Raw genomic sequence first — 17,506 nt, 5'->3', positions numbered from 1 at the left:
GGAAATTACATTTCCGAATAAACTATGGAAAATTAAGAGACTCCAATGAATGACAAATGTATGGGAGAATCTTAAGTTGATTAAAAAATTGCTAATTTATTTGGCATAGTGAGCGGTATTAACGGAACATGACATATTGAGATAGTTGCTTGGAATACAGTCTTATTAAATATTGGCTGCATCTGATTCACATACAACACCGTGGCCCAAATAAAACAAAAAGGTCTTTATTAAACTACTATGACATGTTACAAAACAAACAAAAAAAAAGTGTATTTTCACAGTAAAATTAAAATCACACAAGGATCACACAAAGCAAGTTGTATAACATCAAGGTTATGGCAAGTTTTTAAAGAGAAGTACATGTAAATTAGGAAAAAATTCCCCTTTGCTGCACTTTATGGTTTTTCTTCCTTTTTTTCGAGATTACAGTATTCTACTTTGTCTTCACTTGGCTAAGCAATGATTTTCATCAACCAACTTTCTTCATCGTAAACGGCAGAGGTTTTGAAACCAGGAAGGCATTTGAACCAGTCCGTATGAACTCGATCAGTCGTTCTCAAACTCAAAAAAAGGGTCATCAATTTTTTTAATGGCCAACATGAAAACAAGGTAGTAGTAGACCAGTACCGTAATTGTTCGAGAAAATATTATTGAAAGTCACCTTAACATTATGCGCAGTTTGAGTGTGAACTCTGTGCCGAAATAAAGGAAAATTGTGCTAAAAAGTTAACTCATGAACTGTACCTGCAAAGTGATTCTTTCAAGTACCATGAGATGGAGCCCGACTACCTCTTTGAGTATCTCTGAACTAGCCTTAAAATGAACACAGAAAACGTGTAGATGTAGTATTTGAATGAAGGCCTAAACCACCATTAGAATAAATAAGATGTCGTGATAAATATAAACCAGACTATTGTACTTCACCTGATTCCATGCGATCCAAATAAAGAAGCCATCCAAATCTCATTTCTTTGTGCTCTGGCCACAACCTAATATTTTTTTTGTTGTCAAAAACTAAATCTAAAAATATACTTTCCCCCCTTTTCATCAGTTAAAAACTAGACTGAAGGCTTCTACTCTGAACTGAGAACCAGAATGTTCCGCACTTCCTCTGCCGACTTTTCCCAAGGCAGACTGCGAGCAAGAGAGTAAACGTTAGGCGGATGAGATGTGCTGGAGCGTCACATGGACATGTGCTCGGGAAGCACGTAGGAGATGTCGTCCCAGGGGTGTCGGTACAAACCCTGCTTGAGCCTCTTCTGGTCCAGATAGTGGCCTGGAAGGATGACAAAAAGGCAAGGGCGAGTTTTAAAGTCTCGGAAAACGAATGCATCAAGGTTTCACTGTCCAGTTATTCCTCACCGATGAAGCCCATGCTCCGGCCGAGGACAAAGATGCCATTTAGCGCGCCGATCTCCACAAACTCGTCAGCCTCGTCGCTGGAAGTCACATGACTTGTTAGTGTGCACACAAAGCTCCCATTTGGCGTGGACGTTACAATTCGTCCATGCCATTCCAGTATTGCTTTACTTCTAAAATCTGCTCTTACCGCGTGAAGCCGCCACACGTCCTGAGCAGGTCTACGAAGGCCACGCCGATAAATCCGTCAACGTTGAGGATGAGATTGGGTTTCTAGGATGGAGATGTTTTTTTTAATCCACGTAAATTTGAAATGTTAATTAACGCAACACGACTTGCTGTGTTTTAAGCGCTCACTACCACAGCTACACACAAATCGACCAAGTAGGTGTGGCCTAAACATTAAACCGTAAGTTAAATTATAAAAACAATGCAAACAAATCTGCGGCTTTATCAATTCAACATTTCATGGGTCATGAAACAATGATTATGTAAACTGTACTGCTTAAACACTTAACTAAATCTCACCACAATCGAAATACGCGTGTCTAAAAAAAAAAAAAAAAACAGCTGGTTGTACCTTTGAGGTGGTGATTTTCTCCACATCTAAGGCGTAGTCGAGCAGCTGAGTGGAAGGAAAATGCTGCTTCACAAAATCCTTCAGAATCTGCACCCGCATATCCGGGTTGTTGATCTGGAACGACAGGTTGATATCTTGAATTTCATCTTTTCATAGAATCCTTTTTTTTTTTTTCCCCTCAGGATAATCGAACCCAGTTATCTTGCACTTTTTTCTTTTTTTTTTTTTAAATCCACTGCACTTACTGATTTGACACGGTGTCCAATGCCCATGATGAGCTTTCCGTCCTTCTTCATCTTGTTGACAAACTCCATGGGCAGATTGCCGCTGTCAAAGGCTTTGCTGAATTGCTTGGCAGCGGCATCGAGAGCGCCGCCAAACCGGTCCCCCTGCAATGCACGAGTACCGGCTTCAAACGAAAGGCTCGACCGACAGAGGAGATGCGTGACGGGTACTGACGATGGTGAGCAGTCCGGACGTGAGGCTGGAGATGAGGTCTTTGCCGGCTCTCGCGCACACGATGGTGTTGTGCGCGCCGGAGACGGCGGGCCCGTGGTCGGCCGTCACCATCAGGCACATTTCAATGAAGTGGCAGGCGTAGCGTGGCAACCTGGAAGTGATGAAATGACACTCTTTCCAAAGCTTTGCAACCGCTTACATTTTCTAATGATCACTTCTACAACACCAGGAAATCACAATGTCCCATCACGGGTAAAGCTGCACCGCCCTGCAGGAGACGTCGACAAACCTGCGTTGGAACCAAAGAAGTCCAAGCACTCCCCCTAAGCCCATCTCCTCTTTGAAAACTTCGGTGATGGGCATGCCGGCGTAGATGAGCTCCTGTCCTCGCTCGTCACAGATGCTGGTCATGAAGGAGGCGGGTTTACGGATCAGGCCCAATTCCTGCAGAACACGACCATGATATGGCAGTACAGATCTCAAACTAGATTACAATCTCCGATTCAGTTCTTACCCTGGCCCAGGAATAATCCATCGGCACTGTAGGAGGCGGAACCTCTTGGGCAGGAACAATGGTGCCGCTGGCCACCAGTTCGTCATAAACGGTCCTGTTTTACAGGAACGGTAAGAGAAATGCTAGAGAGATTGACATTTGTCACTTGTAAGACCTTGAGATGACCTCACCTGATGACATCACCCAGCTCGTCAAAGCTCTTGGGTACATACGCGCCGGCGTCCCTCAGGGCTTGGTTTTTGGCCACCGCTGTTTCTGACGCCTGGTTGGCGCAAGCCCCGGCATGGCCGAACTGGACCTGATGAGGAAGTGCAAAGACAGAAATGGCGAAGATGATTTGAGATTTTTATCAGACGGAAAGCAGCCAAAGAACAGCAGGTGTGAGGTTTACTACTCAACACTTAAGTTGCATCATCTTGCCATTTCCTGCAGCCAACATACCTCGGATGCAAACATAGTGGCGCAGGTTCCAATACACCAGCACACGACCGGTTTGGTGATCCTGCCCTCCTTAATGCCCCGACAGATCCTGTACTCCTCTGTGCCGCCGATCTGATTGAAAATAGTTCGCCCATTACCCACAAATTGTAATCTCTCAAATATTTGATTCATCCACCGATTCACGCAACACAGAGAAAATGAAAAATGTCCTCGCACCTCTCCCAACATCACAATCATTTTAATGCCAGGAGTGTCCTGGTAGCGAAGAACATGGTCCATAAACGTGGAGCCAGGGTATCTAAACAGAAAACAGTGTGAAGCAACTGTACATCTTTAAGGGGCGGGGCTAAAGAGTTTGCTGAGCGAACCTGTCTCCTCCGATGGCCACGCCCTCGTAGACGCCGTCTGTTGTGCGCGAGATGATGTTGTTGAGCTCGTTGGACATGCCTCCTGAACGCGACACGTACGCCACGCTGCCGGGCCGATAGAGCTTGGAGGCCAGGATGTTGTCCAGCATGCCGCCAGTGTTGCCGATCTTGAAACAGCCCGGCTTAATTCCGCCGACCTACAGGAGAGAAATGAAAATAAAGCGTTCCGTTATTTCCTGACTTAGGAAGTACTTGCGCAAATATTAGCGTGAGACGAAAGTGGATTACCGTTGCGGGCCCGATGATGGTGACGCCTTTCTCATCGGCCATCTTGATCAGCTTCCTGGTCAGCGCTTCAGGGATGCCCTCTGCGATGATGGCGATGGTGTGAATCTGATGACGGCAGACGGGAAACGGATTGATGCGCGCCGCTTGACGGGTGCGTCCATCAAACAAACGCCACTACCTGCGGGTGCTGCATGGCCTCCACTGTGCTGTCGAAGGCGGATCGCAGCGACGCGAAGCTGATCACCACGTCCACCTCGGGGTGCTTCTTCATGGCGTCGGCCATGCTCTTGTAGACCGGCACCAGGATCTCCTTGTGCCCCCAGTAGAACTTCTGCTTGTGATCGCCGCTATCCAGTCAAGAAAAGAAAATGTAATCCAAGAAGACAGGCAGCCCTAACAAGTTGCAAATTCATTGTGAGCAACGCACGTAAAGGGGTAAACCATGGCGGCCACTGACGGTTCGTCGCGGGAGCACACGTAGTCAAAGTCCAGCATCCCTTGCACGGCCCGCGTCTGCATGCCCCACACTACGGTTTTGGTGTGCTTGCTGAAGAGTGTGGTGGCTTTGGCTGAAAAGCACACAAGGCTTTTTTTGTTTCCTTTTCTTCATAGTCAGTAATAGAAGATTTTAATAATAAGGGGACCGATTAGGAGCCACAACACAGCATAGAGGAAAGTCACTCTGCAGACAATTCAGAGACATGGGAGGGGGAAAAATTATTTATCATACGAGCAATGCAAAGCAGATGTAAGAAGTTACCTGTGAGGCAACATTGTGCCTTTCGACCAACACCATGGACAGTTTACTGCACGTAAGCGGAACAACCACTAGGTGGCAGACGGTTTAGTTTAAGGAGAGGGTGCTAAAGCAGTTTTAATGTCAATTACTTTTGTATTAAGTATTTCAAAATATTCATAAAACTGAGCTGCTCACTCAATTTGCTCAAAATGCACATTTAAGTTTACTGCAATGATTTGAATTTTACATCCTCTGGTTAGTTAGTATAATAGTCAAAACTAAACCAAAACGCAACAGCAAACACTTATTACAAAAAAAAAAAAAAAGACATCTGAAACTTTGAAAAACACATCCAGACTGAAGGGCTGCATGCTCCAAGAAGACCAGGAGATTCTCATCCATGCTTTTATCTCCAGTAAAGATGATTATTGTAATGCTCTTCTGACTGGACACTCTCAAAAGAGCATCAAACAACCGCAACTCAATCAGAACAAAGAACAGAACAGATTACTTCTTTTCCAAAAGACTACACCAAATCTGTCAGCTACTGGTCTCGGTCATGATTAAAGAAATGCAAAGTGAACATAAACAGACTCAAGACAATAAATAATAATAATCCGCATCTTGGTCGATTATGATGCATTTTGTTAACAGGTGTCAGGTTTTAGTCTTGTTAATGAATACTCTGAACAGCACCAGATCAAGCGTGTGGCATTTATTGCGTTTTTGAATACTATTAATGGTTTCTAGAATTGCAATGTAACAATGGTGATATCAAGCGCATCAGGTAAATTCCCACTGAAGACCCAGGAACCATATACACAGCCCACCACTGCCTATAAAGAACGTTAGTAACACAAAGCGACATATTTTCATACGCCACAATAAAAGGAGAAGGCCGAGGACATAAAAAAAAAAATACAAACATGGTAGACAAGGAAAAAAGGCAGAAAGGACACCAACAGAATTATCACACCCTTTCATACCTCTGCCGCAGCCTGATGAGGCCTGCACTTCTACGAGTCCACCGGACCCGACAATAAAAACGAGCACAAAACAAGAAAAAAAACAAAAAAACAATGAGTGCACATTGCAACAATAGCTTCTCAATGTTTGAACAACAAGAAATGAGGTAGAAGTGAGAGCAGGCAAAGCTCAGCGTGACTGTGCTGAGTGTAACTTTTCAAAATTTCCTTCCAAAACAAGAGCAGCTTTAACTGGATCGTAAACAACGCAGGACATGAAATGCAATTAAGATTATGAGGCACGGCGATGATGCAAACACGCCTTTCTTTCTAGCGAGGGGGAGCGCGTGTGCAGAAGAGTGCAGCGCAGAGGCGACGGGGACCTCCCACAACTTACCTTTCCAATCACCTGTGACCACATTCTTCAGAGGCCACAGTGATGAATGAAGAGGGTCTTAAGAGAAACAAGCACGGGGGGGGAGAGGATGGGGGTGAGTGAGTGGACAGTTTGTGCAGCACAAAAGAAAAAGTGGAAGAAAGACATCAAGGGAGGAAGAAAAGAGGAAAGCAAGACGAGAGAGAGCTGAGCGGGACGTGAGCACTTTTTATGATACCTGCTGGGAGACCCGCGTTGGACTTTTTGCTCGGAGTGACGTCATCGCGCGGCTTGGTTTCCGAGAAGGAGGCGGTCCTTGAGGCAGCAGGAGTCTGGCGCAGCACAGTAAAGACATGTTGCCGCTTGTGACACAAATAACGCTCGCTGACCCTTAACTTCCCCTCTTAGTGTGTTGAAAATACCATCACGTTGTTGCTCGAGTTTAGAAGGAAGTTAGCCGTATGAGCGTCCATTGGTGGCTGGTTGGGGATGGGTTTGTGTCCTAGTGCCATGCCCACGATGGCTGTCATGTGCGTCTCCGTGCCAAACACGTGGATAGGAATGCCTGTGGTCTTCCCTGGAGGAGGAGGAGGAAAAAATAAAGAAATTAGTAAGTAATTTAAACAAGTGTTGCATCAGACGTCAATTAGCAATCGTAAACCAAATTTTCGACATTTGGATGAAAATCCTTAGTGCTTAATGACGTCTTGAAATAAATAAAAAAAATTTAATTAAAAAAAAAAAAAAATCCTAAAATGAGTCTTTGTCATTGCAAGGAAGAAAAAAAAAAGTTTTACTCCACTTATGCATTATGAACTTTTTAAACACAACGTAAATGCTTTTAATTGAAAAAATATAAAATTCCAAAAAGAAAATGCATTTATTTATCTATATTTTAGTCTGTGTGCATTTAAGCATGCAAATGTGTCAGCATGAAATGCGACCAACAGCAGCTCATTTGCAGTAGAATCATTGTATTTGAATCTTCTCCCAAAAAAATAAATAAATAATTATAAAAAGTATACTAGATTACTTTTGGGAGTGGACCGACTGCAGTGGAAGGAGAAGAAAAAAAAAAATAATAATAAAAAAATCACAATATTACTCACCCACTTCCCCCATGACCCTGAGCCCCTCCTGATAGTTTGGCCCACCCCGTCGAACAAAGATAGTGACCTCGTTCTCCTTGAGAGGACCTTGGTAGTCCTTGATGGCCCTGACGATGCCCTGATGACGCACAAATCAGAAGCTCCGAAACACAAACGTCTCAATCTCAACTATGCGTGTTATTCGAGTTCTCCCTGTGAAGGGAGAATCTCGTGTGCCATCGGATTGGATTGTGCACGTGTTCCTGTGTACTGTAGACATCCTTCACCTTGAACGTGGCTGCTACATTCGTGAAGTTGGCAATACTTCCTCCGATGATCAGCACCTTTCCTGTTGGGGGGAACGCAAGAGGAAGGTGGTGACTTGAAACACGACTCCGGCGTGGCATTCTTGGCTCACGACCGCCAGTGAGTCTATTACTGGCTCCATATGCACACCTTGAGGGTGCTTTTCGCGGGTCATGAGCGAGAGGATGGTTTTGGCGTAGTCGTACGTCTGCTGCTCGCTAGGCGCGCCGGAGTACTCGCCGTAGTTTGCCAGCTCGTCTACGCCGCCCAAGTCGCAAATGGTGTCACTGGACAGGACAGATTGGTCAACTTGATTTCCCTCACGGCACAAAGAATTTATCGTTAAGTGTACCTATATACGACAGAAGCTCCGCCCCCTGCCACCATCGTCCAGATCCTGCCACGAGGATTCAGTAACGTCAGCTTCAGACTGGCACCGCTCTTGGCATCCAGATCCGCTATGTAGGCCTCCTAATAGAGACAGACCACACAAAATATTTCAAAATCAAACTTTTGGGGTGGCGGCACAAGTACCGTCCTTCACACGCTCACCTCCGGATAAGCTTCCCTGCCGAAAGGCGGCGGGAATTCCACATCGCCCCACTTGGCCTTGCAGATGTAATCGGCCGTGGCGTCGATCTTGGCCGCCATGTCCAGGACGTAAACGCCGTCTTGGGTGACGACTGGTGCGGAAGATGACGCAATAAACTCACGCGATTACGACATTGAGATTTAAATACGCGGCAAGCAACCGAATGACTCCTTCATTTGAAGCGCTTTTTTTTTTTCTGTGTTTGCCAAAACTCACGTGAAAGCCAACTAGAGATGATTACCTAAAGGGTTGATCTCAAGGTATGTGAAATACAGATCCTCATAGAGGTTGAAGAGTCCCACGATAAAGCTGGCCAGGATTCTACAAGGAGAACATCAAATCGGATGAGTGGCAATCAAATTAAACCAATCATGAAGCTCCGAATGCTCGTCAAAGTGGATCTCGAGACGCACTCTTTCTTCGCATCCGGGATGTGCGCGAGCAGCTTCTCGGTCACTTGATCCTCGGCGAGTTTGTCGTCCACGGCGACCATCAGCCGCTGCGCTTTGGCGTCCACGTCGCCCACCTCCATGCCGCCCTGGTGGTAGAAGAGCACGTGATCGCCCTCGCGCGTGGCGTACACGCACACGTAAAACTCCTCCTCCTGTGGCAAACAAAGAGGATGCAGAGGCTTTTTTGGGGGGGGGGCTTTGATTGACAAATATTTCCATATGGGGGGCGGACCCCAAAACAAAACGAAAAAAAAAAAATGTGATTCAATTACCTGTTTGTGCGGAACAAAAGGCTCGACGAGGAATTTCTTCAGCACGCCCTTTGCCTTGCCCACCTATTGAAAACAAAGACTTCATATCACAAACCATCGTGTTGGTTTAACCTTGTTGCTGCGGCCAAACAACACCACACCCTCCACATGTCAACGCGTCAAGGACATGGACGCTTTCGCCCGTGCTGTTCCAACGCAGCGGAACATGCTTGCATGTATAGAGGACCAGAATAGAATCCCTCCTCCACTCACATTACATAACATGCGACCTCGTATATGCACACTCACGCCGGGGGTGGGAGGACGCCGCTACATGGATCGACACATTAAGTCCATGCAGAGCAAATTTGAATGTACTACATGCAAGCGGAACCCCCAAGGGGTGTGCAACCCAACACTTGCTTGTATCGTCCTGCAACAAAGCGGAAAGTCCCTCTCTATAAGGACGTCAACAATACACAAGAGCCATCTAAAAAAATTTATATATGCCTCAAAATCTTTCTCAGGATGAGCCCGAATTTAATTCTAAAGCCTCTTGGATCAAAATGATCCCAAAAACATAATTTGAAAAAGGCTGGATTAAATAATCACATTAGTATTTGGTTTTAAACAGCACATTTTCAAATTTGGAAGGGAATAGACTGCAAGCTACTTACGGTGGTTTCTCTCATCAAGTGGCTTTTGAGCCACTCCTGAACGCCTGACAGGTCCAAGTTGATGCCCACCAGGCCGAGCTTCCCGCGCCGCTTGATCAGCTGATCTGGCTTCACCACCAGCCTCTGTGGCGAGACAGACGATGGCAAACAGTTCAAAAGTATCCATAGTCCTCACACAAAAACACACCTTCACGTGGGATTTTTAATTTTTGTGCGCTAAGGAGTGTAAGTATTCATAGTCTTAGCGCAATACGATGATGATGCAACCAACCATTTACTTAATTAAATAAAATACAACGATAAAGATGAAAGAGGCAAGCAAAGGTTCCCGTAACACATATGTAACTTTTCTTACCTCTGTTAGCAGCCAAGGGTGCTCCTGTGTCAGGCGAGCCCAGTCGGTCTCAGCAGTAACGCTGGCATATTGGAAGCGGTTCTGGACGACCGCCGAGGTGCAGATGTACTTGAACAAGAACTCCTTGGCCGTCTGTTCCGAGATGGCCTTTGCCGACATGGCAGCGGTGTTGGTGAGCGGCGATCACACAGGACCCTTTTGGGAGATGGCAAACTCTCTTTCAAATCGTAAATCGTGTACTGTTCCCCAGCACTCGCTCCCTTCCAATTTCAAAATATTGTATTTTAGATTGTTTCCCCGAATTTTATTGAGCCAAGAGACTTATTAAACACAAGAAAAACACCCCCCAAAAATATCGCAACAAGTATAAACTGTAGGCCAAAATAATGATCTCGTCACTACTACTACTGTAACAAACAGTGGCCTGACAATCCAGTTTTGAGCACTTCTCCCTGCATGCAGTCAGACCTGCTCAGCCTCTGCCCAACTTCCTCAAGTGTTTGAACTCACTTTGGGAGGAAGCGCAATGAGCTGACGGCCAGTGAAACTACAACTCTCTCTATCTCATCTAGACTCAGATAAACTTTTACAAGCAATGAGAAACAAACAAAAGCAACTTGATAAGATACAGATCCCCATATTTTACCCCAGATTAGATATTTTTGAGTAGACATTAAAAAGATTAACTCAACAAGTGCTTTTCTTTACAGCCGTGATGACAAAAAGGAAGAGTGGAAATTGAACTTTTTTTTTGGACACAGAAACTATTTGACTAAACATGAATTAATATCAAAATATTCATACCACGACTGTACATATAAAATGCCACTGTTATTTGTTCCCACCTGTCGCGTGGGCGTAGAGCGTCTTCAAAGAGCGAAAAGGCGATGATTTAAATTTTACACTAAATGTTATAATACATTTCATGCAAAGTTAAACTGTAACCGACTCCTAAACGTCACATTACGTTTTTTTATGGTCTACTTGGAGGTTCCACTGTATGCCAATTAAGAGATGTTGGTGGACTTTAAAGGCAGATGTCCCATAACGTGGCCAGTTGAGCCCATTGTTAGGAGTCATTAAGGCGTAAAATGCATGACGCTGAGGATGAAGGCGACTTGATGAAAAGGGAGCAAGCAGTTTTTGTGTTGTGCAAGCATTAATATGGCCTTAATAATGTTCATGATAGCTGCATGTGAAGTAATTGTTAATAAAGGCAATATTTAGCATAGGATGTTCATTATACGCACATTTTTGTTTCCCAACACCAAAGATTCACGGCCCAGAGTGAAATACTGCATCATTTGAATGATTTGACTTGGGGAATTTGGGCATTTTTGAATATAGAAATTAGGTGGAAATTGGCCTAAAATAAATGTTTCCTTCACCTTCTATGTTATGAGCGTCACTTTTTAATAAACACCTTTTCCTGCATATTGCCACAACATTAACATATAAACTATAAACCGGGGATGCAGAATACTGTGAAACTGTGAGCACGTCCCAATTTTAAGTGACTCCGGGAACTATTTTAGCTCCCGTCCCTCAGTTTGGGAACCGCTGCAGCGGACAAATACACAGTTTAGCATCTTTCCAACTTCCAACTAAATGCCGAACAAATCTAAGGGAAACGTACTTTTATGTCATAAGGGAAACTGCTTCAAAGGTGTTTTGAAAGCAATGTTTTTGTAGCTGTAGTAAAATGACATGATTTATAAAGAGCATCCCTCGCGTCACGCGCGCGACGCGCACGCCCGCTAGCCTCGAGCTGTCACTAAAGCTAACAAGCTAACGACAAGCGGCTACGATGACGCGTGTCGGCAATAGCTTCGGCGTGCTCGCACTTACGTCGACGACCAAGTCAGATGCTTTTCCTGAGTTCAGACGAAGCCACTCGTTGGGGAAACGACACGGCTTGAATAAGGCGACTTCTTGTGCTCGTTGCCAGCCAGCCAGCCAGCCGCCGCCAAACTCGCCCGTCGTCGCACCATAATCTGGCGAGTAGAGTTAGGATACACGCGGCCTCCTGATTGGTTTGACTCCGGTCACGTGGTGCCACCGGCCGCGCCCACTTTGCCTCTCACCGGACATGCTGAAAAGAAATCAAAGCGTGAAGTCATAAAAGGCAACTTTGTTCTGTACATTTTGAAATGTTCTTTGTGAATTTGCGGTGATAATCTGAGATCATTATAAATTATACACAATATAAAGTGATACGTAGGTTTAGTGGTTAGCACGTCTCAGTTGTTTGGTTATGGGTTCGAAGCCACATTCCATAAACATGCATATCAGATTCGTGGAAGACTTTAAGATAATGTCATCCACAAAAAATTCAAACATCCAGCATGACAATAAAAGGCGAGTCTTTATTTATAAGAACATTAGCCTTAAGAATTTCAAAAGAAAAATAAAGATACAAAGCACAACAGCAATTCAGAATAGTTCCACCTAGTTTTAGTGGGCCTTTGAACTGGTGGAACAAGAAATTGGTATCAGTCAGAAAGGGTAGTTTTCTTTTTCCTGCCATACCAGTCATTATAATTGATCATTGCATCTCTTTTTATTTTATGGATTTAGCACGACCCTTGAAGAGAATTTTCACACAAAAAAGTACCCCACAATTAAAGTTCACTTGCAACCAACTGCTGGGCAACACGTTCGCATCACTTCCTTTTAGTAAAGAACTATTTCAAATAAGTGTATGCTTAGGTCACTGTCAAATTACTACTTAAAGAGGAACAAAAGAAATGTGTTAAGCCCCCGACTCTTGCCTGAAAATACTCCTACAGATGCAAACTCGGGTATATTTCGATGATTGCTGAAGAACAATAAAAATAAATAGACCACAAAGAGGACTTAAAGAGGAGTGAGGGAAAAGAAACATTTATGGACTTTACATTCATGTGAAATATACATTGCAGCATGATGAAGGAGAGAAACAAGCCTGGATAGATTTGCTTGAGACCTTTTGTTGAGGTGTCCTGAGGTCTGGTACTGACAGCTCATCCCACAGAAAAAAAAGAACAAAAAATGACCACTTAGTGTCTAAAACCAATCAAACGTTTCGTCTTATTGAGAGCACAAAATAGGAATCAGTTGTTTTGATTTTGGCAACAGCAGCATGCTCTGATGGTGCTCATTTCATTACTTGAACTGCATTGTTTTGATTTCGTATCAATTTGAAATTGAATCCAAAAGTCTTGAGAACAGCGGGAGAGTTTTCAGGGGACTGTGGATCCATCTTGAGGCTGTACACTGAAGAGCTGCGTTTTTCAATCCTGTGCTCCTTGCTGTCTTTAGCCAAACTGGAAGAACATATTTCCAGGTCCAGAATCTTTTGGGGGGAGGCATAAGGAAAAGGTTAGTTTTGTCTGTTAAAAAGGAAAGAAAAATATTTGATCTTATATAACTTCATTACTATTTCCAGTGGACCATATTACTCAAAATTCTTAAAAAAATACATACATATACACACACGTACCTGCACTGGAATCAAAAGTAAATCCTCCAGCATGGCCACCGAAGAAAGCCCTGAAAATGTTGTTTGCATCGACATCTAAACAGAAAAACAAAATGGAAAAAAAAGTACATTATTATATTTTTTGCATTTAAATTGGAAGAAGACCAATGACAACAATACAAGAGCTGTCTTCTCCATTTTAACATGAATACATTTAAGGATAAATTAACAAAAAGAAAAGATGACTTGTGGCGCCATCTAGTGGTTAGCGTTCAGAAGAATAGCAACTCAGATTTTGGCCAAATTAACACAGGGAGGGAGCATTTACCTCCACCGTCGAAGGTGCCGTCGTCACCGAGGTCATGCCCGTTGTCGTATCGGGTCTTCTTTTTGGGGTCGGACAGAATGGTGAAGGCCTCGCCCACTTCTTTGAATTTCTTCTCCTCTTCCTTTTGCACCTCTGGGGTGGCCGCACTGTGGCGATCTGCCGCACGCAGAGAGAAGGGGGCCCGTTAAAACAATGTATGCTGAACGCTCTCGTTTGTCAAGGGGGGATATCCGTACCTGGGTGGTGCATCAGGGCCCGTTTGCGGTAGGCTTTTTTGATCTCGTCGTCCGTGGCGTTCTTGCCGACTCCGAGCACCTTGTAGTAATCTTTCCTCTTGCTCTTTTTCAGCTCCAACTTGGCCGTCTTCAGCAGATGCTTGTGGTCTGGACGCGCAAAGGAAGATTCATTGAGTGGCCCCGCAGGTCAATCAGTAAAAGCTGCACAAAGACCTACCTGAGGTTTTTTCAGTCTGGTATACTTTTTCGTAGTCTCGGACAGCCTCTTCATACTGCTCTGTGTCCATGAAACTAGAATGATGTTATAAGAATAAAGCATAACATTTTGGTAGGAAGCATTGCAATGTCATGAAAATATGGTCACAATTCTTTCATCAAAATCTGTAATATTTGGTGATTAAAATATTTTTAGGGGCAGATCAAATTTGGAATTTTAAGGAATCTCAGTTTAAAAGAGTTAATCGTACGTACCACTGCGCTCTTCTCAAATAGGCCTTGATGTAAGTGTCGTCAAGCTTGATGGCACTGGTGCAGTCTTCAATGGCCTGATTGGGCTTATTCATCTATTGTTTGGCGGGAAGTAAATGAAAACAATTATAATAAAAAATAGCGGAATACAGTGGCAAGTTTAATGTCCCCATTATGGGACTAATCGAGGTTGTCTTAAAAAGTGTTACCTTGGCTCCTGCTGCGGCTCGGTTGCAGTAGAGTTTGGCGTTGGTCTTGATGTTGTTGGGGTCTATCCTGAGGGCTTCGCTGTACAGCTGATAGGCGGCTTCATAGCTGTTGTTCTTAAATGTCAGATTTCCTTCTTCCTTCTTGGCTTTTAAGGCTTTGGCATTCTGAAACACACAATTGTTGCAAATCTGCTGTCGGAATCTTCAATGTATATCGACAACAACAAAACAAAAAAAAAACCCACCCTGCAAGCAAGCCGGGCCTTTTCGTGGTCCGGCGCCATGCGCAGAGCCTGCACGAAGAACTGCACGGCTTTATCGATGCAGTCCTCGTAGTAAAGACACAAGCCTCGCACGTAAAGCGCGTCTGCGTTCGTGGAGTCCATTCTCAAGATATCGCTGTGGAGAAGGAAACGCAAACTCGTGATCGTATTCAATGTACGCAATTTGCTATTGTAAAGATGAACGTTGTCTACCTGGCGACAGACTGCGCTTCAGGGTAGCGTCCTAAAAGAGCCAAACATTCTGCCTTGAGGATTTTGAAGCGCTGGCAGGCAGAGGCCAGAACCAAGGCCCGGTCCATACAATACACCACCTGATACGAGATGACAACTTTTTCTTAGTATATTGTTTGGGTGGAATAATACAACATCAACATGAGGAAACAATTTTAATCACAACATTTTGGTAGGTGACTTCCAGAATAAGCAGTAAGAAGAGGATAAAGAATATACACGTTTGGTTGCATTAAATACAAATGTGCAACCATCCACTTACACTTGTGTGTTCTGTTAAAAGCTTTGACTTTCTTAAAAATTACCTTTCTGAAGTCTCGTTTTTCAAAGCCAAAATCTGCCAGTCGCTCAAACTCCAGCAGAGTTTCTGCATTCTTGTTCTGGAATGAGCGAAGAAAGGTGTATGAGCTACGTCGTGTTGTACAAAATTCACCCGAAAAAAAAAAAAGGAAGGCGAATGCGCTCCCACCTCTTGCTGTGCCTCTCTGTTGCTAGGCTCCAGATCCAGAACCTTCTGGAAGCAGCGTGCGGCTGCCATGGCGTTCCCCAGAGACAGGTGGCACTTGCCCTCACGTAAATGGCCCTTGTGGGAGGAACGAAAGGAAGCCACCTCGTAAAATAGCTCCCGTAGTTGAGATTGGGAGCAGGAGGAGGGCGAGTAGTTCAACCCACCTTCATGAAGCAGTCGTCCAAGCGCACGGCCTGCTGGGAATCTTCCAGGGCTTCCCGGAAGCGGCAGAGCATCATGAGGGCGGCTGCCCTGTTGCCGTAATAACTGGCATTTTTGGGACATGCATCTTGATGGAGACAAAAGGCAGAATTAGAATGTCGATATGATGCACTCTACTCGTCAAACACATGGAGACACCTCTACATTTAATAACATGACAAGATGTCTCCAAACTTAAACTCCTCCTGTCATCTATGTCAGTTTAGATGGAGGAGGTTTGTGAAAAATGAAGTCACCTTACCAATGGCCTTGGTGTAGTAATTGAAAGCCTCCGAGTAGTCTTTCTTGCTGTAGAATGCATTGCCCTGCTCTTTGAATCCTTCGGCCTGACTGAGAAGGGAAAGCAGAAGCACAAAGTCAAAGAGGAGATCGCAACAGTTATTTAACCACAAGAATATTGATTAAATATTCAACAGCAGTAAGTGACTGCTCTCTAAATTTAGAGGAGCTAACACTCACTTCCGGTAATCCTGTCACAGGACTCAAGTGTTAAGTGGAAACAATGTGCACTGACACCAAGCAGGAGCTACCTGCTATGCTGCTCTCTAAAATATCACATTACAGTGGACCCTCACTCCTTCGGGAAGTAACCTACTTATAAAAGCAAGCCTAAACATTGTCTTGTGAAAATAGAATACCTCAATGATACCATACAACGCAAAACTGAAAAGACAAGCTAACCTAATTTAATGTCACAGCAGTTATCTATTTTTTGTGGGGTGGGGGGGGCTAATGTTTGAAAGTCATTATATTTGTGTCATTTTAATGAACCAAGGTGTATTAAATAAATAAAATAAAAAAATTGTCAAAAATCATACATTTTTAAACTGGCAAAAATAAATATGCTAGGTTTTTTTTTGCTGATAAGAGTTAATTAATTGGACAAGTGCTAATAACCCTTTAAGCAATGGATCTATGAACACAAACTGTGCTGCAACATGCACGTAAAACAAATGAAGATTTGGGTTTTGATTTGGCCATTATACATGAATAGGAAAAACGTCACAATTACTGTATAAATGTTTTTTATTTTGTATTGGGGATTTTCCTAACAGGTTTGATGTGTTAGTCTGTAGGCTCCTCGTTTGCTGCTGAGCGAGAGTAACTGCTATTGAGTACATGTACTGAATAACGATCCAAAGCTGCTTTTCTTGTTTCACCATCTTGTTTCATTTTTACCTACGGTTAATTTCATTCTATAACGATGACTATAACGAAACGTGTCATCGCCTCTTTGCAAAACGAAACAAATAAACATTCCCATAACTCCACCAATCTAGAGAGGATCGACTTCCAATGTTTATAGAGCATGATTAAATCTGTACTATACTGCATAAATTAAACGAGTCTGTCCTTGAATAAAAATCCACCGCAGTGAATTTCAATTCCAGAGGTACGCTAGCTACGTTAGCTTCGAAGGTAACAGCATTGTGCCGGAAACTCGCCCAACAAGAGAATCTTTTTAACCAGGATTATTCTCAACACAATTATTATTATAATTTTAAGGCTCAGTTATAGACAAATAATTTCCCATCTCACCGTTCCAAGTCGCCCGCATTGTAAAGCTGAGGCTCGGCATCCACCGGCACGTCGAAGTCAACAGCGGCCATTTTTTTTCTAGAAAGGACGACCGTGTCATGACGTCATTTCTGAGTGACGGCCGGGTGTTTTTTAGGTCATGAAATGTGGGCCACCTTTACCAAAAACTGAATTTGTTAGGAAAAACGTGTTTTATTTTCAATTAAAA

General features: G+C 43.8%; 2 protein-coding genes across 4 annotated transcripts; both read right to left on the bottom strand.

The window, feature by feature from the left end:
• Nucleotides 1-206: 206 nt before the first annotated feature.
• Nucleotides 207-11,805, bottom strand: aclyb (ATP citrate lyase b). 3 transcript variants are annotated; one of them, XM_088284744.1, is made up of 30 exons: nucleotides 11,662-11,805; nucleotides 9,814-10,008; nucleotides 9,459-9,581; nucleotides 8,803-8,865; nucleotides 8,492-8,682; nucleotides 8,320-8,399; nucleotides 8,039-8,169; nucleotides 7,839-7,957; nucleotides 7,637-7,773; nucleotides 7,468-7,529; nucleotides 7,202-7,319; nucleotides 6,515-6,669; nucleotides 6,331-6,424; nucleotides 6,114-6,170; nucleotides 5,738-5,767; nucleotides 4,440-4,581; nucleotides 4,191-4,359; nucleotides 4,013-4,117; nucleotides 3,725-3,921; nucleotides 3,573-3,654; nucleotides 3,357-3,467; nucleotides 3,086-3,213; nucleotides 2,916-3,009; nucleotides 2,691-2,845; nucleotides 2,402-2,552; nucleotides 2,188-2,331; nucleotides 1,943-2,056; nucleotides 1,553-1,635; nucleotides 1,366-1,442; nucleotides 207-1,279 (listed from the first exon to the last, which is right to left on the bottom strand). In XM_088284744.1, exons 2-30 carry the CDS (start codon nucleotides 9,970-9,972, stop codon nucleotides 1,185-1,187), a joined length of 3,366 nt encoding a protein of 1,121 aa, XP_088140870.1. In that variant the 5' UTR covers nucleotides 9,973-10,008; nucleotides 11,662-11,805; the 3' UTR covers nucleotides 207-1,184. The 3 variants fall into 3 exon arrangements, with proteins under 3 accessions (XP_088140870.1, XP_088140871.1, XP_088140872.1); XM_088284745.1 differs by lacking the exon at nucleotides 6,114-6,170; XM_088284746.1 differs by lacking the exons at nucleotides 5,738-5,767; nucleotides 6,114-6,170.
• An 875-nt stretch (nucleotides 11,806-12,680) lies between these two features.
• Nucleotides 12,681-17,445, bottom strand: LOC148317600 (dnaJ homolog subfamily C member 7-like). The gene is made up of 14 exons (XM_088284202.1): nucleotides 17,299-17,445; nucleotides 16,001-16,089; nucleotides 15,702-15,826; nucleotides 15,499-15,612; nucleotides 15,335-15,409; nucleotides 14,991-15,109; nucleotides 14,760-14,913; nucleotides 14,515-14,679; nucleotides 14,309-14,400; nucleotides 14,055-14,128; nucleotides 13,838-13,984; nucleotides 13,602-13,757; nucleotides 13,295-13,369; nucleotides 12,681-13,147 (listed from the first exon to the last, which is right to left on the bottom strand). Exons 1-14 carry the CDS (start codon nucleotides 17,367-17,369, stop codon nucleotides 13,110-13,112), a joined length of 1,494 nt encoding a protein of 497 aa, XP_088140328.1. The 5' UTR covers nucleotides 17,370-17,445; the 3' UTR covers nucleotides 12,681-13,109.
• Between the last annotated feature and the right edge of the window lie 61 nt (nucleotides 17,446-17,506).

The sequence above is a fragment of the Idiotropiscis lumnitzeri genome, chromosome 20 (assembly GCF_059441095.1).
Source record: "Idiotropiscis lumnitzeri isolate Australia: NSW breed Sydney's pygmy pipehorse chromosome 20, RoL_Ilum_1.0, whole genome shotgun sequence".
Taxonomy (NCBI): Eukaryota; Metazoa; Chordata; class Actinopteri; order Syngnathiformes; family Syngnathidae; genus Idiotropiscis; species Idiotropiscis lumnitzeri.
The sequence above is the reverse complement of the archived record's forward strand: the minus strand, read 5'-3'. Positions and strand labels throughout refer to the sequence as shown.

Excerpts from the sequence above, each read along its gene's own strand:
- aclyb (XM_088284744.1), bottom strand. The coding sequence starts at position 9,972 with ATGTCGGCAAAGGCCATCTCGGAACAGACGGCCAAGGAGTTCTTGTTC. Across the intron at positions 8,683-8,802 it reads CTTTTGTTCCGCACAAACAG|GAGGAGGAGTTTTACGTGTG; the intron begins GTAATTGAATCA and ends TGTTTGCCACAG. Across the intron at positions 1,280-1,365 it reads CCGGAGCATGGGCTTCATCG|GCCACTATCTGGACCAGAAG; the intron begins GTGAGGAATAAC and ends TCATCCTTCCAG.
- LOC148317600 (XM_088284202.1), bottom strand. The coding sequence starts at position 17,369 with ATGGCCGCTGTTGACTTCGACGTGCCGGTGGATGCCGAGCCTCAGCTT. Across the intron at positions 15,410-15,498 it reads ACAGAGAGGCACAGCAAGAG|AACAAGAATGCAGAAACTCT; the intron begins GTGGGAGCGCAT and ends CGCTCATTCCAG. Across the intron at positions 14,401-14,514 it reads GAGCCGCAGCAGGAGCCAAG|ATGAATAAGCCCAATCAGGC; the intron begins GTAACACTTTTT and ends GCCAAACAATAG.